General features: G+C 38.5%; 1 protein-coding gene and 1 long non-coding RNA gene across 2 annotated transcripts in view; one reads left to right on the top strand and one right to left on the bottom strand.

Annotated features, from left to right (window-relative positions):
• Positions 1 to 25,332, bottom strand: part of LOC308679042 (double-stranded RNA-specific editase B2-like) — a gene marked incomplete at both ends in the record, with an annotated part of 428,971 nt that overhangs the window by 264,254 nt on the left and 139,385 nt on the right. The window contains one exon of the mRNA XM_081346277.1: positions 11,117 to 11,251. Within this exon, the coding sequence (XP_081202403.1) occupies positions 11,117 to 11,251 (135 nt within the window). The remainder of the gene's footprint in view (positions 1 to 11,116; positions 11,252 to 25,332) is intronic.
• Positions 4,490 to 10,906, top strand: LOC308676944. Its single transcript, XR_014028386.1, has 3 exons — positions 4,490 to 4,515; positions 6,441 to 6,554; positions 9,193 to 10,906. It is a non-coding gene; the product is annotated as an uncharacterized lncRNA (long non-coding RNA).

Here is a 25,332-nt window from a genome sequence, read left to right as displayed (position 1 = left end):
TCCATGCCCATGGTTTCTGGGGGCAAGCTATTCCACCAGTTAATTGTCCTCACTGTCAGGAAGTTTCTCCTTAATTCCAGGTTGCTTCTCTCTTTGATCAGTTTCCAACCATTGTTTCTTGTCCTGCTCTCTGGTGCCCTGGTGAATAACATGACCCCTCTTCTTTGTGGCAGACCCTCAAATACTGGAATATTGCTATCATGTCTCTCTATTTCTTCTTTTCCTTAGACTAGCCAAACCCAAGTCCTGCAGCTGTTCTTCATAAGTTTTAGTCTCCAGGCCTTTGATCATCTTAGTTCCTCTTCTCTGAATTTTTTCCAAATTTTCAACATCTCTTTTGTGATATGGTGACCAAAATTGGCTGCAGTATTCCAGGTGTGGTCTCACTAGGGTTTTATAAAGTGGTACTAATACCTCGTATGATCTTGATTCTATGCCTCTGTTTATACAACCCAGGATTGTATAAGCTTTTTGGGGAGCTGCTGCACACTGCTGGCTCATGGTTAAGTGATCGTCCACTAGGATTCCAAGGTCCCTCTCACATTTACTGCTTTTAAGCCAGGTCTTGCCCAATCTGTACTTGTACCTTTGATTTTTCCCACCTAAATGTAAAACTTTTCTTTTCTCCACATTTAAACTCATTTTGTTGGATAGGACCCTTTGTTAAAGTTTGTCAAGATCTTTTTGGATCCTGAGTTTGTCTTCCTGCCAGTTTGGTGTCATCTGCAAATTTGATGAGTTCCCCTTCAATTCCCTCATCTAAGTCATTGATGAAGATATTGAAGAGTACAGGGCCTAAGATGGAACCTTGTGGTACCCCACTGCTTATTTCTCTCCATGTGGATGTACTGCCATTGAGGACTACTCATTGAGTATGGTTTGCCAGCCATAGATAGATCCATCCATAGAATGCTCCAACACTGGAAGTTTTTAAGAAGAGACTGGCCAGCCACTTGTCTGAAATGGTATAGGGTTTCCTGCCTGAGCAGGGGGTTGGACTAGATGACCTCCAAGGTACCTTCCAACTTATTATTATTACTTATTACATCTGGTGGTGATGTTGTCTATTCCACTTTTTTCTAGCTTACCAAGGAGTAGGTTGTGGTCTACTTTATCAAATGCCTTACTGAAATCTAAGTATACTATGTCCACAGTATTTCACTGGTCTATTAGTTTAGTCACTTTGTCAAAGAATGAAATAAGATTGGTTTGGCATGATCTGTTTTTAACAAACCCGTGCTGGCTACTAGTTATAACTTTGTTTGTTTCTAGTTGTTTGCAGATCTGTTTTTTGATTATTTTTTCTAGGATCTTCCCAGGTATTGATGTTAAACTGATTGGTCTGTAGTTTCCTGGGTCTGTTTTTTCCCCTTTCTTGAAGAAGGGGACCACATCAGCCCTTTTCCAATCCTCAGGTACTTCCCCGGTGCTCCAGGATTTTTGAAAGATGTGGTGCAATGGTTCTGAGATAACATCCACCAGCTCCTTCAGAACTCTGGGATATAATCGGTCAGGTCCTGGCGATTTATATTCATCAAGGTTGGATAGGTGTTCTCTTACCATTTTTTTGCTTATTTTAATTTTGTTGCCTGTTTTTTCCTTGCCATCTTCTCTCTTTAGTGGGCCTACAGTTTGCTTGACTTTTTTCTTTTTGTTAATATGCTGGAAGAAACTTTTTTATTATCCATGATTTCTATTGCAAGTCTTTGTTCGTTCTGAGCCTTTGCTTTCCTGACTTCATCTTTGCATGTTCTGGCTGTCTGCTGGTAATTGCCCTTAGTTATGTGACCCTCTTTCCATTTTTTGTATTTATCTTTTTTGTCTTTCAGTTTGTCACAGAGATCTTTGTGCAGCCACGCTTGCTGCTTCTTGAATTTCTTATTTTTCTTTTTCAGTGGTATTGTACTGGTATGGGCTTTTATGATCGCATTTTTCAGAGTTTCCCACGCTTCTTGGGTTGTTTTTTTCCTTTAGGACTTTTATCCATGGGATATTTCTTAGGTTCTATCTGAGTTTGTTAAAGTCAGTTCTTTTGAAGTTCAAAACACTAGTTGGATTGTTTTCTGTTGCTAGTGTTTGCATTATATTAATTTCCAGTATGATGTGGTCACTTTTGCCCAAGGTTCCAGCAACCTCAACTCCCTCTATCATTTCTTCTCTATTAGCTAGAATTAAGTCCAGTATGGCTTTATGTCTAGTTCTCTCCTCCACCTTTTGGATGACAAAGTTGCTGGCTAGGTTTCTGAACCACGTATTGGCCCGACTGAAGGGACAGAAAGTAACAGAGAAAGTGGTCCTTAAAATGTGATGGTAAATGGAATGTAACAAGAAGAAAACTAGAGCTGTAGATATTTCTATAGCAAAACTAAGAAACTCTAGCACAAACATCCTAGGTTGCCATGAAAATCAAAGCATTTTATTGCTTCTCTTGGTTTATGAATATATCTTAATTTAAGAGGAGCAATGTTCACTATATTCAGCATTCAACTGTAAATCCCAAAGTGTATAATGTTTTTGTCAGATATAGAAGAAAAATTTCCAAGGAAGAGTTCGGCATCTATCTTAGTGCTGTTCATTACCTAACAGCAGGTAACTCAAAGGAACGGTTATTCTAGCTATTAATTAAAAAATAAATGTCAGCATATATAGTGCTCTGTTGAAATAAAGTGGCAAAAATCTTCATAGGTATTTAATTGAAAGACAAGAAAATATTGCTTTCTTTTTCATTAGTACATTGTACATAATATGAAGAGCATGCATAATATTTACTTACTCCAAAACAGTGACCAAGCAGTCCAAAAAGATGACGTAATTCCTGGAGAAGATCACAATTGATCTGGGTCAGTTTAAAGACTCTTGAAGTCTATGTCTATGGAGATTCCCAGCCATCCAGGTTACAGTTATCTCAAAGATGTTTTTTTTTCAAGAGGCAACTGGACCTCTGATGAGAAGTCCGACATCTTCAAAGACAAAGTCCAGTTGCCTCTTGAAAAAAGCACCTTTGAAGCTACTGGAGTCTATGCGCTTCTAGGCAGGAATGGCCTGTGTTTCCTATCCTTTTCTTAGAGTGTACTATAGGGCACCATGAAAGGTGGTATATTCCCTAAACTAGTCCATCAATATTCTTATATCTGCATTTTGGACATCTGAAACCTCGAACTGACTTAATAAAATAAGCTCACAAAAAAAGACCCCTCAGAAGTCATTTTAATCAAGTGGGGAGTCTTACTTTACACCTTGCAGTCGCATTGTGAAGCAGAGCTTGACGTCCACATGTGCTAGATGATAGCTAGCAATGATATATGGGGGAAAGCATTGTTTCCATTGTACCATTTTTGGACATTTCTGTTGGCGTGAAGAAATTCTCTCAATCCATGTGTTATGTCACTGTTATACGTAACAACTGAAAGTGAGTTCATTGTGACAGCCAAATTAGTATGAACATAGCAGATTGAAGCAACTAAAAAAGACATGCGCTAGAAAGAACCTGCACATTCTCTCTCTCTCTCTCTCTCTCTCTCTCTCTCTCTCTCTCTCTCTCTCTCTCTCTCTCTCTCTCTCTCTCTCTCTCTCTCTCACACACACACACACACACACACACACACACACACCTACTCTGAAGAGACATGCAGCACTAGGACATTTTGATGTGTATTTTCTATTATATAAAAATCTCAATTTCCAAATTTGGTAACTATTTTTTTTAACTCAAGAGTGGGGAGTTTTGTCACACCTCAGATGTTCCTGAATTAACTTCTAAGCTCTCTCAAGATGGCCATCCAAAGTTCCTGGGAGTTTGAACTTCAGCAACATCTGGAGCACTGCTATACACCAGAACATGTAAGCTAAGTGGTTTTCAATTAATTTCTCATATGGTTCCCAATAAGATCTCAGAATTGCATCATAGAATGTGAAGCATAATTCTAATTCTGGAGGATTCTTGGTATTTATATATTTAGCCTAAGAGAAACCTGCAATGGAAACTGCATTGACTACATTCACCTTAAGTGTTGTGTAATCTGGGGCTTTGTTGAGGGGAGGAATTAAATGGTGGACTGTCCTTATGTCACTTGTGGGGGAGGAAGTGATTGAAGGGAGATCCTTTCTAAAACTTAGCACTATTTATCTAGCTTTTGGGTAATGAGATTCCTGTCTTTGAGTGAGCAACAATAAATATACCACTCAGATCAGCTCATTATGTTGTTTTTGGTTCCTTGTGCCTGACAGGTGTTTAAGCAAAGGAAAAAGTAGGAATACATTTAATAGTTAAATATATTAACTAAATAAAGTGAATTCTCTTGCAAACTGATACAGTATACAGCACACATTGCATCTATTAATGTAAACATTAATTAATTGAGATATGATGTTGGTACCAGCACTCTATCTATAAAACAGATGTTAGCAGGCATGTGAAAAGCAAAGGTACCTTTTTTTTTTAAAAAAAATGACTTCCTTATTTCTTTCCTCTTGTCACTTGAAGCAAGACATACAGAGCAGGATTACTTATTTGGGGTAAGTAATGTTCCTTGTTTTCTCTTTGATTCATTTCAGATTTACCAGCTGCTGCCTAGATCAATTGGACTAGCCAAAATCCCATGGGGGAAAGGGGTCCCTTGACTATTAAAGGGGATCGGTCACAAATCAGTTATAGTAGTATTTGTTCCATTCCAAGAGGAAAGACATGAAAAGCTTGTCTGGCAGATTTATTGATTACATTTCACCAGTGACCAGCAAGAAGCAAACACTCTGAAAAATCCCCAAAGGTGATCATTAGCACTGAGTAACTGTCACTAAACATTAGCACCAGCAGCAGACTGGAGCAAAGGCAAAAAAAAAAGAAAGAAAAAGAAAAAAAAGCGCAATAATTTAAAGGCAAGATTATCTCTCTCAAGAGAGAATAGAAAGTCCACTTACATTAGTCAATGCTCTTTGTGGGAAAGGAAACACAATGACACAACTGCCTAATGCATATTTATGTAAACAAACATTGTACAGATCAGACAGTTCCCACTCCTGATCGCCAGCAGATCCAACCCTCTTGTCATATATAAGTTACAGTTACCCGAATGCAAAAATTGTGATCTTGCCTATTTCTGCAAAGTCAACCGGATTGCTTAGTGATCTCACCCTTAGTTAAAGCAATGTCAGTGAAGGAACAATTTCCAGGAGACATAACTGTACTACAGCAGAATATACTGAATGTTGTGTCATGTAAAAGACAAAGAAATTGACATTAATATTTATGGACTACATAAATACATTAAACATTGTTCTAGTTCAGGGGTGTCAAACTCAATTTCATTGAGGGCCGCATCAGCATTGCGGTTGCCCTCAAGGGGCCAGGTGGGTATGGCCTGGGTGGGCGTGGCCTACTGGGTGGGCGTGACTAGAGTGCATATGGCCTACTGGGTGGGCGTGGCCAGCTCTGCATCGTTCGCATCAAGGGTGCCTATGGGGGCCTGGGCAGGAGTGGGACAGATCTGAGGGCCTCTGGCAGAAGGAGGGTCTCTGGGCCAGGGACAAGGCAGTGGGGGCCGTTCCCTCACTGTTTCCAGGATGGCTTCGTGGGCCGCATGAAACCACTTCGCGGGCCGCATCCGGCCCCCGGGCCTTGTGTTTGACATGTCTGTTCTAGTTGGTAACATGCCATTTAGGTGGCAGCACGTAGCTGATTTTGGCTAATCTCATACAAGGTAAACAGGATCAGAACCAGTTTAATACCGAATACTGGAATTAACCAGGAAATAGTAGGGATATAAGCTCTTGAAAAATACCCAGGAAGGTAGCACCAAACTATTCTTGCTTCATAGCCAAGAAATGTACTGTATGTATCTTATAAGATCTACTTGAAAGAGACTTTACTTTCAAGGATAACTTGGGGAAAGTAAGGGAGACGTTAACTATGATGTGAAGAGGGTCTCAGAACAATAGGATAAATTATTCTATAAGAAGTACCGTATTTACTTCTTAGGCAATTATATCAATTCACTGGAGCAACTACCTAATGGGTCACCAAGATCTTGCCACAGGTGAGCGTATTAAACCTTGCAGCAGAATAACAGCAAGAGATGAAGAGGAACAGTCTACTTCATTTTATGGGTAACATACTCTCCACCCATTGTTTTATTATGATGGGAAGACGGACAGCTGGGAGCTAGTGGTTGTCCCAAAGTCATGCAATAAATGAAACTGAGTCTGCCCAGTTTTGCTTTTCATGATAGATTAGTACACACATTAATGTGTGTGTGTGGTCAAATAGTGACATGATCAGATAGTAGGAATCCATCTAAAAATAAAAGCAATGGATAGTTGGGAAGATTTTTTTAAAAAAACAACAACAACAAAACTTTGGATTTTTACTTAATTTTGTTTTCATGATGATGATAGTGATGACAATTTCTATTTTGCCCAACAACCAAATTTCTCATGATCAACAGAATACAAGCAGTCCCCTTCTACTGAAGCAGCTTACTTTGTTCATTCAGAATCACCACCATGGATACGTCATAGTTATGCTGTTTATGAAAATGAAGGAAAGATGAAGAAAATGGGTGAGAGTACTTATGCACTTCTGCTTCCAGTTGTCACCAAGCATAAAGCATAACATTAACCTTCTCTTCTGTTTTTCCTTAAATGATGGAATATACTCAGAGCGCACAGAAAGCTGATCCCAAACCTATTTTTCAAGCTGTTTTCCCCCCTCTTCTTAACCAAACAGGTGATATGTCTTTGGTGTCCATATGCCATTGCTTCAGGCAAAAAAGGAAAAAAAAAGTTTTAAATTTCTCCTTCATTCTCAATCGACTTTGCTCTGGCTGCCAAATGAAAATGCTTCATTGGCTAGATAGATTGTTAATGTTGCCAACCCTAAAAAGAAAAACAGAAAAGAAAAGAAAAAAACATTCCCAGGATAGGATCAAGTGAGTGTTCTCGCTCTGAAGACTTGCAATGACTCCAACAAACAATAATTTAACCTTCATCTCAGGCTACAAACAAATTAAAGGACTCTCAAACAGAGTCACCATAAGAAAAGACAGTTCAGAATTAACTCAAAAGAGAAGGATCACCACAAAGATGTATATAGTCCAAATGACTCCAGGTAAATGTCAGTTCTTTGAGATAGTCTAGACAAGAAGTACAAATCATGAATACTAAAACTACACTCATTGTAAGAATCTTGCAAGTCTGAAAGCATTTCTCTCCTTTTTTATTTTTAATTTTCAGAAAACTAGGGAGGGTACCTTCTGTAATGTTTCCCATGCTTCTTTTTTTCCTGTGGGCTGAGATACCTTTTGCATGATGGTTGTCTAGCCTGTGACACTTCCTCCTGTCTCCCAAGGTCATTCCCACATGCCATTACACTAAGCCAATCACATGTGGAAAAGACAAGCTTTGCTGGAATTCTGGATTTCACAATTACTCTAACCAATTTCCCCATTACAAAATACAGTTCACTCTAAATGTTCATGGGTGTGTGAATGAAGGAATAACCATAGAGAAGGCTATTCTCTACAATGAACCTGGCTACAGTCATTTTTGCTTGTTCTAGGTTGCCTCAAGAACGGGAGGGGAGCGCGGATGATTTCTACTAGTCTAAGCATTTTACTTTCCCATGGGAACCAAGGTCATTTTTATCAGTTAGATGGAGGTGTGAGGTTTTGGTCAGAAAACCCACCAAACTCTTCTATTGGGGAACGTAGCTGATTGCATCGCACTGGGGAGGGAAATTTAAAGTTTGAAGTTTCTCTTTGAAGGGAACTTCAGACTTGGTTTCACTTTTGACTGTTACTATGTAACCAATAAACATGTTTTTTGAGGAAATCTTAAGACTCGGCGTTCTGATTTATTAGGTTTTGTCTATTGAAACCTTGACACTTATCTTTGAAGGATCATCTCATTCCCTGGGTATCCACATAAACATTATGCATGTTCTATCATCTGAGATAAGGTAGATGATAATTTCTTTAAAAAAAAAGCATTTTCTACTGTGGACCCTCAGCTGAGGAACGTCTTCCCCAGAGAGACAATTTTTGTGCTTGTTTTCTTGACATCTTGATACCTGACAAAGTTCCAATATATGATTTCCCATTCTCTTAGCCTCCAAACCACCAGCTCACAATTGTCTGCTGGCTGTGGATGCAGAGAAATGTACCCAGAAATAATATAAGCCAGTACAAAAGGAATAGATAATTGCAAGGAAGAATTCAATATAGATTCATTATTTTGCCTGCATTCTGTTGTTCTGAATAACAGCATAGATCCTAGGAGGCCCTGGACGAAGCAGCAAGTTTTAAGCAAGGATTGTTTACCCACCAAGAACACCAGTCTATGGTGGTGGTGGGGGGATCCTTCAGTCCTCTGTAGCAAAATGGAATTTTAGATAGAGGTAAATAGGAAATCAACTATTCTCTTCCCAGCCGGTAGTTCCCAACAGGAAAAGAAGGAGTAAAATCCTGTAGTAGGTTCCCCACTGAGGAATGGAATATTCGTGTTGCTATCCCAACGATGCTTTTTTCATGAGACAACTGGACTTTCTTGTTTTTCTTTGAAGATGTTTCACTTCTCATCCAAGAAGCTTCTTCATCTCCAACTGGATAGTGGGGAATGGAAAGATTTATACTCCTTGCAGACAGCTGTTCATTTGCATTCTTTTAGCAAGTCAATAATGCTACCTGGAAGCTTATCTGTGTCCTCAGAGTCACATGAATGGTGCAAATGTGTATGGAGCCTTCTTGGAACTGTTGAAAGGACTGTGTTGTAGACTGGAGATAGATGATGTTGAGAGAGGGCTGTTCAGTTTTGACAGAGATGGCCTCTTTGACCTCTCTTTCAAACTAGCAGTTCTCTCTGCCCAAAATTTGAACTTTGCTGTGTTCAGAAGAGTGGTCTTTGTCTTTTAAATGCAGACGGACTGCTGAATCTGGTCCTGATGGGTTTGTTCTCCTACCTTGTGCCATACGTTTATGAAGTTGTTGTTTCGTTTCCCCAATGTACGGATCTGCACATGGCTCGCTGCATTGTACCGCATATACTACATTGTTCAGTTTGTGTCTGGTCTGGGTGTCTGAGCAATGTGGTATATGCAGTACATATAATGGAATACATACACATATAATGCATAATACGTACATATACATATTATGTAAATATTCTTATTGTTTTATTTCTTTCTTCTTTCCCTACCTTTAGTTTCCAACGTTTGGAGAAAGCTTTGGAGAAAAACTGGCTCAAGAAAAAGAGCAAACATTTTCTGGAACCCTTAATCAGGGAGTTTGAGCTGGTTCTGAACTCCCCCCCCCCTTTTTGAAACTGCCCTCCTTTGAAAGAGGAGGAAGAAAAATGCTATCAGCAAACATTTGTAACACCCTATGTATACTGTCTATCCCCCCTTATATTTTTCCATACAGTTCTGAGATATTGGCAATTATTATTTAAGTCAAAAGGGAAAAAGAAGAATAATTTACACCATCCATCATTGTTTCCTTGTATGAATAAATTACAAGACACCGCAACAAATCAATTGTGGGGAAAGAAACAGCCCATGCCAAACACCGTGCTCATGTGTATAATTTCCTTAATGTTTTCCATCCTCATATATCAAAACTACAGAATGAGTTTGGCAAACCTGATGCAGGAGAAAGCTCATTATGCCAAAGTCTTACAAGCCAGTCCACGTAATAAGAGAAAAAAAGGAACATAAAATTTTCCAAAAGTTACAATAGGATCTTTGGGGCCTGATTGGCCTTCCCAATTTCTTTTACCGAAGAGGTTCATAGAGTAGAAAATAACCTCGTAGGTGATGAGATTTAGAACTCACAATTTCACAGTTCATGGTTTTTCTAGGAATTTCCTTAAGCAATGGCCAATTCAAATCTATTGAGGCCATACCATATGTGAAAAGCTGCCTTCTAACAAATCAGATTTTCCATCTAACCCAGTTTTGCCAAGAGGCTGGCTCCCTTGAGTCCTCCGCATAAAAAATTTCTCCTATTCTGGGCCCAATCTTCTTTAAAACACTAAAGATTACTTTTGCAAGAAACATGTCCATTTCTGTCAAGCTGCAGTCCCTACCCATAATACATAAACGGAATCCCACTCCTGCAAAATTTTGAAGTAGGAGATTCATAAAAACTGTAGGATAACCTCTAAAATAAGCTTAACCTTGTCAAAAGTTTTATTCCTAAAATTCAGGAATAATCTTAGCCTAGCTATACGTATGACCCAGCTTCACATGCTTGGCATGATTCTGTCTCCACTAAAGCATCTTGCTCCCCATAAAATGTCCTATTGTTTCTGGCCTTCAAAGGTTGCCCATCCCAGTTAGTATGAAAGATACATTTTGTCAGGCAGTGTTTTCAACCTTGACAATTTTTATGTTATGTGGACTTCAACTCCCAAGAAACACTCTTCAAGAGTCTTTACTAGATTTTACAGCATACATTCTTTGTGCATGTGCAACATTAGTTCTACCTTTGAAGTCTGAAGAGAAAAACTCCAGAGATGACTCCATTTTGTCAAAATACAGCAATCTCATGGTTTACAGTGGTACCCTGGTACTCAACTACTTTGAAAGTCATTGAATTTGGTACTCAACACATTCTGACATGAAAGTTTTGTCCCAGTACTCATTGTTGTTGGTACTCAATGAATAAGGTAGAATTTTAGGGGAAAATTTTGGTATTCATTGCATTCCTGGAACCAACTAACAATGAGTACCAACATGCTACTATACAAAATTTATCAACATACAAGTGCCCCAAACATTTTCCTCTTCTACAAGGTATCTTACCTTCAACTGTAAGTAGAAATAATAATCTAGCAACACTTTTTGTTGAGAAAATTTGCACTGATTCTTCTGTGGTTTTAAGAAACTGCAGAAAAGCCTGACTAAAAAAGAGAAAGCAATCCAAAGATAATTGTATATATGTTCCAAAATTTGACTCATCTTTATATGAAAATTGTGCTGCTGTAATTTTATAAAGATGGGATATGAAAAATGTGTATTTCTTTCTTTTTAAAAGAGAGGCCTATTTTTTATGTTAACCACAAATGAATCACAATCAGGTGGTAAATTCATTTCCCACAGAATATAAAGCTCATTCCGAAGACTTACCATGTGGTGTTTCTGATTGTGAGGAAAGGCGGTGATCAGTGGCATCCAGCCTTGTGCCAAACTGGGTGTTACAACGTTCCTGCAATCGGTGTGAGATCCTGGGAAGCAGGGTATGAACCCATCCTGAATTCTCTGCTGTTGAACAACAACAACAACAACAAAATAAGTTATTACTGTAACATAATAAATATCCAATCTTATAGAAAATAGCAGTAGCAATAGCAATTAAACTTATATACTGCCCCATAGTACTTTACAGCACATTCTGCATGGTTTACAATGAAGAAGCATTTTTTGCAAATTGCCCCTAACAATCTGTGTCCTCATTTTACTGACCTCAGAAGTATGGAAAGCTGAGTCAACCATGAACTGGTCAGGATCGAACTCTAGGGCTGTGGGCAGAGTTTTCCTGCAATACTGCATTCTAACCATGTGCCACCAGGGCTTGTAAAATACATTAGCAAGCTTTTTTTCCTGATGTTTTTGTATCATAACCCTGATTATCTCTTTTTTCTAAGTTATTTTATCTCAGACACATCAACATTATTTAGCTGGAAAAGTTCCACCTGAGTTTTTATAGGGGCACAAATTGTTCAAATTGACATAGTCAGTATCAGAGGTCAGAAGGTGACACAGATAGTAGTTCATGAGAGAAGAAGTGTTAATGTAGACTAAGATCTGTGAAAAAAATAAAACTGGTCTGCCTATTAGAGGTAAATTAGATTAGAGGCCCCATTTCATGTTTGAAACCATCTGTCCTGGAAGGAAGACCAAGGTAAGAAAACAATGTCACATAGATCAGAGCTACTTTTTGCCAGCAGTCCTTGACTTCTGAACACAATTGGGACCAGAATTTCCATGGTTAAGCAAGATGGTGGTTAAGTGAGTCACACTTAATTTCATGACTTCTTTGCCACTGCTGTTAACCAAAACATTGCAGTTATTAAGTGAATCAGGAGGTTGCTAAGTGAATCCTGCTTCTCCCATTAACTTTGCTTGCTGGAAGATGGCTGGGAAGTTTGCAAACAGTGGTCACATGACCCCGAGAAGCTGCAATCGTTGTAAGTACATGTTGGTTGCCAAGTGCTTGAATTTTGTTCTTGTGAGCATGGAGATGCTTATAAATCAAGGATTATCTGCACTATAACAGCCATAGTACAAAATCGTGCAAGCCTGAATATACTTCTTTTTCCCTTCCTTTATTTCTGTGTGAACTAGAGACGGACTTTTCTGAGATATTTTCTCAAGTTAATTTCTTGGTCTGGGCTCATACTCCTTTTATCTGACTTTGAAAGCAATTCTTCCTCTTGTCCTACATGCTATTCCCTCTGCCCTGGACAGAAACCCTCTGATCATTCCAGGAAAAAAAACCTCTGAATGATAAATTATGATTGAACTGTAAACAAATTTGAGTTCAAAATGTTTCAAATGCTAAATGTTTTGCACAACCTGAATGCACTTTGGGAGAAGATCATGAGATGGGAAAACTCGAACAAAGGCCAAATTCTATGTAGGCAGAATTCTGAAAAGTAACAATAGATGGGATTAAGGAAAAAAAGCTCAAAAAAGTATGCAAGTTTATAGAGACATTAACAACACAGAAATTGTAAGATGCTCATGTACAGTAGTGTGTGGTGGATGGATCAAGATCAAGCAATGGAGTGTTAGAATGTTTTATTGATCAAAACACAAAAAAATTTAGGAGCCCCATTTTCCTGAAGTGGAACAAAACAAATCTTAAATTTTAAGCTTGCAGGAGGTTCATACTCTCTCTCTCTCTCTCTCTCTCTCTCTCTCTCTCTCTCTCTCTCTCTCTCTGTGTCTATCTGTGTGCTTACTTCTCCGATCAGAAACCTAACCACAGCAAGTTTGATATATGAGCAAATATTCCTATCAATCAGTGTTTTTCAAACTTGGAATTGTAAGATGTGCGGGAATTCTGGGAATTGCAGTCCACACATTTTAAAGTTGACAAGTTTGAAAAACACTGTTGTAAATAAATCTCCTTTCTGTTGTAAAACTGCTCTTGTAGAAAGAAGATTCATTTAATATAGAGATAGGCAAAACCTAGCATTGAACTGGCTACAATAACTGATGATGATGATAACTTTATTGTCACTTTGAATGTACACCAATCGGCATACATCAAAATGAAATTTCGTTGCATACAGCTCTCAAAGGGTCACCACCTCTGATATATACTCCTTGTTCGGGGCCCGCTCAAATTTCACATTGTCCATTTTAGTCTCTAGGGAGTGAACGATGGCAAACAGGACAGATGGAAATGGGGCTCCCTGTGGATTAGCCCTCAAGTTAGCTTGTATTCTGACAACCTCGCCTTCTTTCGTTTTTTCTGATCCTGACTCTTCCACCTTTTCCTTAAAGAGGCCTTGCTTCTTTTCGCCCCTGGAGCACGCTGCCGCCACCACCAACTCCTCCAAAAGCCTCTCTCTCTTCCTCTGGGCCTGCCGGCAGCCTCATCCAGTTCCTTCGCTCCATAAACTCCAGGTCCTCTCCTCCTCTGGAAACAGCCCTGATTTGCAATACAATCCATCACTAGGCCAGCAGTATGCACCAACATACATTTGTTCTCTTTCTCTCTCTCTCCCTGCACACTAGCAATCTCTTAGATGAAGAGAAAACTCAGCGTAGGTTCTTAATTTTTTGTCTATATCCTTCTGTGTCCTTTTTTCCTTGTGTTTCATAAACTTTATTTAATATTATCTTAATACAAAATACAAATGAAATTAAAGACAGGAATAGGAAATAGGAAAATAGGGAAGGGAGACAAGGGGAAACTGATTTGAGGAAAAGGGAAAAAAAAGTGGTGGCTTCAAAAATTTTCCAGTGTTATAAAAGACGAAACGGACTTTCTCTCTTAACTTTTTACTCTTATTTAATTAGTAAGTACTAGCCATTTCTACTACAACAAGCTAATCTACTTGTTAAAACTCACAGTCAAAATTACATTTTTTCCTGTTTCTAGCACAAAGTCTAGAAGTGGTCTCTAAGTAGAAACAAAGCTAGATACGTTCTTTCCCTTAATTAAAACAATTAATTTTGTTATCTCTGCCAGTTCCATCCCTTTTTCCATCCATTCTTCCATAGTAGGAACTGGTGTATCTTTCCATTTTGGCACATATAAAATTCTTACTGAAATTAACATAGATAATAACAAGGTTCAATTTTTCCAAGATGTTTATCCGATAGTGCTAACAGGAAAACCAATAAAAGTCTGAATGCAATATTTTTTCACCCATCCTATTAGCATCTAACTATCTGGCTGGACAAATCCTGCTGTAGATACTCAGGTGATGAGTACAATAAACAATAAGACTGAATTTCACCTACTAGGCTTGAGGTTTCTAATTGGCTCTCTTCCTCGACAAGAGGAAAAAATGTTCACTCAGTATTAGCTTGCAGGTATTCTGAGATTCAAAGAGGGTGTTGGGGCAATTCTCACCATAACTAAATGAAATGTAAGTGTGACTCTAAGCAGGTGGCAGCTTTGTTTTGAAATGGAGGTTACTGTGAGATAGTAAAATGTGAAGGGTTAACAGAAAGGGAATTAAAGGACTGATTTCACTTACTGAAGTACATTTATTTCAACCCTACATCCATTAAGGGCACTATACTGACAGTGCCTGCAAACCTTTTAAACTGAGAAATTGTAGGTACCATGAATTTCTAAGGGGTTGGCTTTGTCATTTTGCTGATATAGAAATTTCAGGAAGCAATTGATTTGGAGAACCCTTTATCACTTCACTCTTACTAGATAAAAAAGATACATATATCAGTGCTAAAACAGAAGCCCAAAGGCATGATAAAGAAAAAAAAAGAAATATCTGAACAAAAGACATTGTAACAGTCATGGATGTAGGCATACTAATTAGCAATGGAGCATCACGGGCGTCCTTCTTGGAAAGTTTCTAGGAATTTAAAGTGGGCCTTCACAACTCATGATTTCTGAGGTCCAGTAAAATGTACCATAAATTTGCCAGCTCCACCTGGAATTGCATGAATAGGACATTTATCAAATCTTTGGTGGGTTCCATTTAAAAGTTGCCCTAGCTCAACAGAAAGTTTTTCCATGACATCTTCTGTTGTGTATATGTCAATGAGTGGAGAAGATTTTGAGAATAGAACTAAAGAGATTCATCTGTCGCAACACAACTTATCTCAACACAATGGGAGAAAGCCCTATATGATGAAAGGCAGGATATAAATCTAATGAAGAAATAAAACCACACATACTCATCCATCACTTTCCCCAATATGAAAAAAAAAATTCTCTAGGAGACTGACAAGTTGGAGCAACTCTCCACTTGAATGGACATGGACTGCTATTGCCACTTGTTTGTTAGTTTGATAGGTAAAAGCTGGGCTGATCATTCAGCAAACATTTGGGCTGCAATGTAAATTAAATGAGTATATTAAAAACATGGAAACATGTTTCTTATTAATCTGGCCTCCAAAATTTAAAACACCATAAAATGTTACTATATATAATTTTAAAAACAAGTTTAGTGATAAAAGATAGATGGCACGCAAAAGGAGACAATCCATTTTTGTTTTTTCCACAGGATCTATTTCTAACATCGTATTGGTCACATACCTTTAGGAAGGAAATGGCAACATACATGGTTTTCATCCCTTCTTCTATCTTTATAGCAAGGTAGGGAAGTTGAAAAAGAGAGAAAGAAGGACTAACTAAAAGTTCCAGGGAGTTTTTTGGCTGAATGGGGGATTTGACACAGTAGCCACTACTGTACTGTACTACTGTACTATTTGTATGTTTGTCTGAAAAGGTGTAGAGTTAACTGCTTGAGCAGAGAGTTGGACTAGAAGATCTGTGAGGTCCCTTCCAATTCTGTATTTCTGTATCTGATATGAATATCACAGCAGTTCATAGGACTGTATCACCTTTTGCATTGATTGTAATTGTGTTAGCAGAATGTAGAATCCTTAAGGAAGGACACAAAAGCTCTTCACAACCAAGTTCACACCTGGAAATGATCACGTGCTCTAATTATATGTGCAGATTCTCAGATTTATTTTAAACATGGATGATGTAAAATTCTATGACACTGATACAAAAAAGATATAGAAATATAACATGCTAGGAACTGTCTTTATGAGAATGGACTTGGTGTCTGTGTTTGTATGTGTGCATGCTCCAGGATTTATGACTTTCTGAAAATAAAAGCACACAGAAATATATTGAAGCTGATGATGCTGAAGTATGATTATAGTTCATCAGATTTTCTGACATTTGAGCTATAAATTAAATACAGAGTACTTTCTAATGTAAAGTCCGTGTCTACTTATTTAATCAAATCAAGTCTCAAATACTTTCCTTAGCAGGCTAATAGCCTCTTGAAGAAACATGGGGCTGTTCCGCATTTCATTTACATGATGGATAGGTTGGGAAGATGCATTAAATAGGAGATCAGTATCTTGGGACAAGGAAATTGTGGCTTTTGTAGTCTGTATCACTGATATTTTGCTATCATGATACTTTTTCAAAAAGTTCCCAGTGGTTTCCTAATCTGCTGGATCAAAATATGGGTCATAACTAGGTTTTTCTAAGAATAAATAGAAAAATACACATTGAAATTTACTAGCAAAAATGTATAAATATCAGCTTATTCATCCATGTCCCACAGTGGCTCATATTCAGATACATTTGTCCTCTAGTCATTGAGCATTGATATCAATTGCCCTATTAAAGCAGACAGTCATTAACACACCCCATAACACAAAATGTGGCCAGTTAAATATGCCTTACATGAAGAAGCTTCTTTATTCACATTGTTTTTAAATGTGCAGCCAAAGTTGCAATATGATAAAAAGTAACCAATCTATTTTTTGATTTTTTGGAGAATTCATCAGAAATTGTAAGGTAAAGGTAAAGGTTCCCCCGCACACGCGTGCTAGTCGTTTCCGACTCTAGGGGGCGGTGCTCATCTCCGTTTCAAAGCCGAAGAGCCAGCGCTTGTCCGAGGACGTCTCCGTGGTCATGTGGCCGGCATGACTAGATGCCAAAGGCGCACGGAACGCTGTTACCTTCCCACCGTAGTGGTCCCTATTTGTCTACTTGCATTTTTACATGCTTTCGAACTGCTAGGTTGGCAGAAGCTGGGACGAGTAACAGGCGCTCACTCTGCTACGCGGCACTCGGGATTCGACCCGCCAAACTGCCGACCTTCCGATCGACAAGTTCAGCGTCCTAACCCACTGAGCCACCGCGTCCCTTTGTACATTGTACATTGCATTAAAATTCTGTCTTGATTCACATAAGTGCCATTTTTTCCTCAGTAAAAGTCTCCAAATATTTTAGTTTTGCATCATATGGGAAGTATCATATTCAAACTACTTGGTCATTTTCATAATCTTTTCTTAGCTACAGGATGTCCTACTTTGAACTCCAGGAGCCCAAATGAACTGGTAGAAGCCTTGCCGATGGAAGGTCTCTAATAGATTCTGGAAAGATATTCTGTTTGATCAGCTTAGACTCCTCCTTTTTTTCACACTTAGACCATTTCGACATCCCCATCCCTGCCTTCATTCAGACACTTGCCAACGAGCTCATATTTATGATGGTTGCAGTGTCTCTGGAGTCATGTGATTCCCTTTTGCGACCTTCTGACAAGCAAAGTCAATGGGGAAGCCAGATTCACTTAATAACCATGTCACTAACTTAACAACTGGAGGAATTCATTAACATCTGTGACAAGAAAGGTTGTAAAACGGGGCAAAAGACACTTAAGAACTGTCTTGCTTAGCAACAGAAATTTTGGGCTCACTTGCAGTCATAAGGTGAGGGCAACCTGTATCTATTTTCTAAGTAAACATGAGCATATCCTTAATCACTGATAATATTAAATATAAATACTTCTGACAGTGGGGTCCAGTTTTCCCTGCGGATGAGCTCCAGCATGAGTCCACAAGCTCGAAAGACTTAACTTCTGATCCCTGTGACCAACCCAGATGGGATCCTGCAACATTATCCTGGGACACGTATATTTGCCTTCATTCATTAATCCTTCTGTATCATGATGCTTTTATGAATCATGATGGGCATGGGTGGAAGTCTCAAACATTGTAAAAATGTAGGCTCATGGCTAATAAAATGTATCTCTAGCTAATGAGTGCAAAGGAATGTATTTCAATTCATAATAGGAATGCTGCTGGTTTGGGCAGACTGCCTTTTGACTGAGTTAGTGATGATTTTACCTATAAATAAATAAATACATTTATGTTTCATGACAGGTACTGTCTTTCATGGTTTTTGATCTGAATTTATCATATGTATTTGATTCACTTGCAATGAATTATTAGCTGGGCTTGGCTTATCTTTTTCCCCTGCTGAAGCAAGGGGATACCAAGTTTCCATTTTTTTAAAATAAATAAATAAATAATCCCGATAAAAGGGTAAATTGAATTATTTTTCTGTCACCACCATTTACATTTTAATGAGTTCTAAAATGGAAATGGAACAAGTTAAATGAAATCAATATATAGACCACTATTTTTCATTTGAACAGGAATTATGCAAAATTTTATAGTTGTTTTTGATGAGCAACATTATTTGGCTTCAAAACAATATGTAGGGACCATAAATTTTCATAAGTATGCTAGGTCTTGCTAGATCTATAAAAAGGACACCAGGTTTGGCAGCAGGATAGAAATGAATGAGATTTTTTCCTGCTAGTTTATTATTATTACAGATTATTGAATGCTACAATGGTAAATAAATATTCAGGTTGCATGATTAAGAACACCAACTCCACTGAAGTTTCTTCTGCTGTTGCAATGCATAAATAGTTTTAATTCTGCCCCTCTCTTTTGAATATAAGTTATTAGAGCATTTATCTAAGGTAAAAAGAAGTTAAAATTGTCCAGTGATGAATTGTCACATTAATTACAAGCAAAAATCAAGCAGAATCTAATCAAACATAAAACTGCATCTAGTTCATTGCTAACAAATAAGTAATCTATTTCAGGATTATTTCTAGTAACTGATGGTGGTTCCTTAAGATTTCATCCAGGCATCTTTCCCATCCAACATGCAAACTGTGCATGGCTACCTCTTGACAATGACCCCAGGCATTACTGAATTTAGGTCACTTCAGTTCTGCTCACTGCATCCATTCCTCAATGCTCTAGAAGCAAAATGAAGCCAAATCATGATCATCTGGTGTTGGTTATCACCTTTAAAATATCACCTTTAAAGCCATTTATGGTGTAGAACCAGATTATCTGGGGAGCTCTCTTGCCCCAATGGGATTGATTTGGCCCACTCACTCTGGCAGAAGAGGCCTTCTTTGAAGATTGTTGGCCAAGGAATTTGGACTAGCAGGGTCAAGGAGAAAAGTCTCCTCTGCTTTGGCTCCCAACCTCTGGAACTTCTTGCAACTAGAGGTAGGATCTACCTCCACCTTTCTGGCCTTCCAAAAGAATCTTAAAACCTGATTGGCTTGGGGCCCCATGAGAAATGCATTAAGCTGGGGGCAGCTGATTGTTAAGAGATAAAAGCCCATCTCCATACTGCCCATGCTCTTGGATTTAATCTTTATTTCATTGTTGTTAATTTTAATGTTTTGAATGCTTTTACATTTATGTTGTTATGACATTATATTTATATATATTTATATTTATTAAATTTTTATACCGTCCTTCTCCCGAAGGACTCAGGGTGGTGTACAGGGCAATAAATATCAAAATACAAAGTACAAAAGTTAAAAAAAACATTAAATAATTATGCCTGATATAATACAATAGTTAAAAGCCATGTTAAAACCCAAACCCCAAACCCATCAGACCAGGCCGGCTTGTTCAAATAAATAGGTTTTTAGATCCCGCCGGAAGGAGCGAAGGTCGAGGGCCATCCGGAGCTCAACCGGTAAGCGGTTCCACAGGTCTGGCGCGCCCACAGAGAACGCCCTCCCCCTGGGGGCCACCAATCAACATTCTCTGATCAGAGGCACCCTGAGGAGGCCCACTCTGTGGGAGCGCACTGGACGGAGGGAGGTTGACGCCGGCAGCAGGTGTTGCCGTAGGTAATCCGGGCCCATGCCAAGTAGGGCTTTATAGGTCATCACCAGCACCTTGAATCTCACCCGGAGGGCAACTGGAAGCCAATGCAGCTCACGGAGCAGAGGTGTAACATGGGAGTATCGGGAGACCCCCAACACAACTCGCGCGGCCGCATTCTGCACCAGTTGAAGCCTCTGAGTGGTCCTCAAGGGCAGCCCCATGTAGAGAGCATTGCAGTAGTCCAAACGAGAGGTCACGAGCGCATGAGTGACTGTACGCAAGGCATCCCGGTCCAGATAGGGCCGCAACTGGCGCAGCAGGCGTTAGAAAGTAAGACAAGTGGCCTATAATGTAAACAAGCAAACGAATAAAATCTACAGTCCTCAAAATAGTGAGAACATTTTCAAGTGGATGAACTTCTGGAAGAGAACTAGAGGAAAGAGCTAGGAGGCAGGATGCACTAATAAGAGGATGCAAATAGAAAATCAGATAGTTCAGCTGCTGGTACTTCAGAGTCTTCTTCTCCCCATTAGAACTGCAACTTCAGATATACTGAAATTAAGCCAGCAACAAATACAATTAGGAATGTATGGTTGGACAGTAGATTCTGAACTAGCAGAAAGAGAGTGTAGAAGTCCCACAAAACCCTTTGCTTTTTCTCACTTGAAAAATAATGATGTAGATGGTACTGGATCTCTGTCTTACCTAATTAAGCATTTCTTTTCAAATACACAAGGCATGGTCCAGACCAAATGTCCATGTAGTTCCTCAATGTAGGTAACGTCTCCTATGAACTGACCTCAACTGCTAGTGATTTCATGGGCATATCCATGCCCATGGCATGACAGAGAAGTATTTTTCTCTTGTCTTCTACTAGAAGGTTTTTCTATTTCCCAGTCTGTCCTGCCCTAATGTCTTCCATTCAAGTACTAACTAGACCTGAATCTGCTGAATCTCAAGCTAAGTCAAGGTTAACTATATGCTTTATCTTATTGTATTTCAGGATTATTTATACATTAAATTACAAACCGGCCTGACTATTAGCTTTATTGGTCGGAGTTGATGAAAAATATACATTATGGAGAAAATCAGGTTGGAAAAGTTAAAGTCTAAGTCAACATAATCATATTTGTGGTAATCCCATGTGCAGAACATGGTACTTGCCAAATGAGCAGCTAGTATATAACACTGTCAAATTTTAAAAGTGGTGTTAGAGGCATCTTAAGCTATAGGTTCTCAAAGCTTAAGGAAGGCTTCTGGTGAGATATGAGATCATTTAAGTGCAGACCACTAAGTATAAAATAAATGTCAACTTATTAGAAACTATGGATTTTTTTTCTTGTTTGCCCATGTTAATATGAAAGAAAGATAAGCTTTCTGCTCCTGTGTTCAGCGGGTAAGGCAGAAAACATTCAAACTGATGCCTCTGCATGAGCTTTTCAGGTACTTCTTGTGCATAAAGGAAAAGTCCCATTTGACATGACATATGGAGAAAGAAATAACTCTTAGAATTAAATCTCTCGTGACAGACAACTGGCAAACCCTGAACAAAATGGAAATAAATACTTCTCTGAATCTGAAATCAAATTGTTTATTTACCTCTTGCCCTAAAACACCAGACACAATGTTTTTTAAAATTGTTATTCATTTCAAAAGTCAAGATAACATATAATAGTGTGGATATAGTATCCAAGTATATATTTGGAAAAAAGCCATTGATAAACGGTCTTTACACAACAGGTCAAGAAGGTTTCTGTTTGCCTAAACTTTTCAAAACAAAACAAAGTGATTTGTATGTTTTCCCTTTTAAAAAGTTCACACATGGTGTCATCTTTTTTTTTGTCTTAAGCTGTCATTTTGAAAATATGGTGGTGTTTCAATTTAGTGGAGATATATTGAAAGAAAGAGGAACCATGCACACAATTTTAATGTGTTTTTCAAGGTCTGCTGATATTTGCTGCATTTGTTGGTTGTTGTTTTTTTTGGCGAGAGGAGAAAATGAGATGGGAAACAAAAACCAGAACTGGGTGAATGGTTTACAAAATTAGTTTGAACTAACCTAAACTGAATGATTTTATGGATCTTAAATCTCATTTTTCTTTTGGATTCTAGATCTTCCTCCTTGCTTTTGTCATCTTTGCTCGTTTTAAAAGGTGAGATGGGGAAATTTCTAAATTTTCCAGAGGCATCATGCAGTAAGGTCCTGTTTCTCAGGTGATCCCAGTGAATTGCACAAATTCCAATTGCTACTCGAATATGTCACTTTGGTCTTGGAGAAGATTCCTGAAAATACTGTGGACAACCAAGAAAATAAACAAATAACAGAATAACAAAGTTGGAAAGGACCTTGGGGGTCTCCTAATCCAACGTCCTGCTCAAGCAGGAAACCCTATACTATTTCAGACAAGGCTACGGAGCCTTGGTGGAGCAGTGGGCTAATGCCTCCTTAAGTAACACCAGCTGCCTGCAATTAGTGCAGGTTCGAGTCCCACCAGGCTCAAGGTTGACTCAGCCTTCCATCCTTCCGAGGTAGGTAAAATGAGGACCCAGATTGTTGGGGGCAATTAAGCTGACTTTGTAATAATGCCACTTGGGTGTGTGTGTGAAAGCCCTAATAAGCAGGCATATACATAGAATGAAGGCTACTGCTAAGCTTGTAAGCCGCCCTGAGTCTTCGGAGAAGGGCGGGATATAAATGGAATTAAAATAAAATAAATAAATAAAATACCATGGAACATTAACCAATCAACCCAGAGTTCTCACTCAAGGAACAATGACCATACTCTACTTCAGACAGATTATGCAGACTTGCTCTCTGGAGAAAGCTCTCCTAGTGGGAAAGATGGAAGGAGAAAATTTTTTGATCAACAACTGGCTGGCTGGACTTAGATACAGGAGTAATGGGTTGATCATTGAAAGATATGAAAACTCAGGTTACGGACAGATTGGCATTTAAAAAAATCTATCTATGTGGATGCCATGAATTGAAAATAACTTGATGGCAGATAAAGAGTGTCTCTCTCTCTCTCTCGTCTCTATATTTACAATAAATAGATTATAACAAGGATAATTATGTATATGATGCCCAAATCCCAGTGATTCTGTAAAACTGAGTGTGGGATAAATTCCAACAGTGAAGCAGATTAGGGGAGATCTCAAACAGAAAAGGTCAAAACATCAAGTTGTGAAATGAACTAAAACAATGTTTCAGCTCTTTTGTTTTCTGTCAAAAGCCATTCAGGATTTTCCCCATTTCTTCTTTCAAAACAAACAAGCAAACAGATGTTTTCCCATGTCCTTTATTGGAATGTTATTTTACATTTATATGGGATGTGGCTAATAATAAAGGATATATATATTTCTGCAATTTATAAATAATGAATTGTTTATGTTTTCAAAAATTAAATTATTTATACAGTAGATACTGCTTTGAGAGCCAGTTAGTGTAGTGGTTAACGCATCAGACTAGAACGTGAGTTTTAGTTTTTGTCTGAAATGGTATAGGGTTTCTTGTTTTTGCAGGGGTTTGGGCTAGAAGACCTTCAAGGTCCCTTCCAACTCTGTTATTTTGTTATTTAGTTTTGCCTTTGGCACAAAGCCAGCTGACTGATTTTGAGCCAGTCACTTTCTCTCATCCCTAGGAAGGAAGCAATGGTAAACCATTTCTGGAAAACCTTGCTACGAAGACTGCACGGACTTGTCCAGGCAGTCCTTGGACACATTTGCAAGAGAGGAAAAAAGAGATGCTCTTTAATTCCATCTCTGTTCTTTTGTTTCTTCCAGCACTACAATTTTAGCAAAGGCTTAGTTTCTGGGAATGGACAGGTGAGCTGCAAAAAGATAATAAGGCTATTAGTGTGGAAGACTGTAAAGGAAATGAAATGGCTTCTCCAGGGACAACGATTCTAAAGGGTTGAGTGCAAAACTGCTCACTACATCTCACTACATCTCACTACCCACCTATCCCAATTCTACAATTCTAGATAGGTTTTCTCAGGAGAGCAAACCTATCTAGAATCAGGCAAGATTCCAGGGAATTATTGCAGAGATATTTCTTCCCTTGTATTTTTTAAAAAGTACTGAAGTACGATAGATAGAAAAACATTTAAAAATAGAATTTTCATTAGTCTTCACCATGGTTGCAGAAGCAGAATAGAACTGGGTCTATTGACAGAAATACAGTGCAAGGTCCAAGAGTTGTAACGCGCTCATGTGAGGAAGAACAACAAGACAACCTTCACGGTCATGATGTTTGTAAAGCAGATCAGTCACATGGCTGATCTGATTTTATGACTTTTTTGCAGCAGACCTTAAGTGAGTTGTAACTTGTGGACTACTTGAGATGATGATGAAGAAATAGTTAGTTCAAGAAGTAGCATGAAGAATACAGTTGGAAATAGAGCTCTTAAGGATGAATTAAATCTGTAACAGGATTATCTCTATTCATTAATTTATATATTTGATTTATAGCCGAATTCCTTCAGGAATGCCAATTAGCTTGTCACTGAAACCTGATGTTGTGAGCTGAGAGAAAGGGACTGGCCCAAATTTACCTAGGCATCTTTTATGCTTAAGGTGGGACTAGAACTCACAGTCTCCCAGTTTCTAGTCTGGTGCTTTAACCACTAGACCAAACTGGCTCTCTTTAGCCGAGAACTTGCACTGGTTTTAGAACTACTAAAAATAAGCCTTCTACAAATATGAGAATCCAAACTGAATTTTGAGTAAGGATATTTCTGTGTAGGATCAGCTCTAAATTCCAGTGACATCAAGAGCAGGACCATTGTTTTCAAATAGTGCATCAGGTTATCAGAAATTGGAGAAATCTTGCAGCTCTCCAGAGATTGTGAGCAATTTACTTTCCCACTAATGAGAATTCTTGCCTTCCAACTTCCTAATTATAAACTTTAATGTTTTCTAGGAATTGTTAGAAGGTATTTCCCCTTCTCCAGCTCTTAGTCACTGCAGCAACATGCAGATATGGGGGGAACGTTATAGGAAAAGCAACCAGTTGCAAAGTATCTGCTAAATATTTGAGGGAAGTTCTTTTTGGATTTTGGTGCAATCAAATAAGGAAATGTACAGAACACAAACTAAAAATGTCAGTGGGGAGCGCACTTGCAACTTATTTTACTTTATTTTTCTATATACAGAGGTATAGAAACATTTTTAGTTTA

This window comes from Vipera berus (assembly GCF_964194415.1).
Source record: "Vipera berus genome assembly, chromosome: Z".
NCBI lineage: Eukaryota > Metazoa > Chordata > Lepidosauria > Squamata > Viperidae > Vipera > Vipera berus.
Note: the sequence above shows the minus strand (reverse complement) of the source record. Positions and strands in the feature narration are given on the sequence as shown.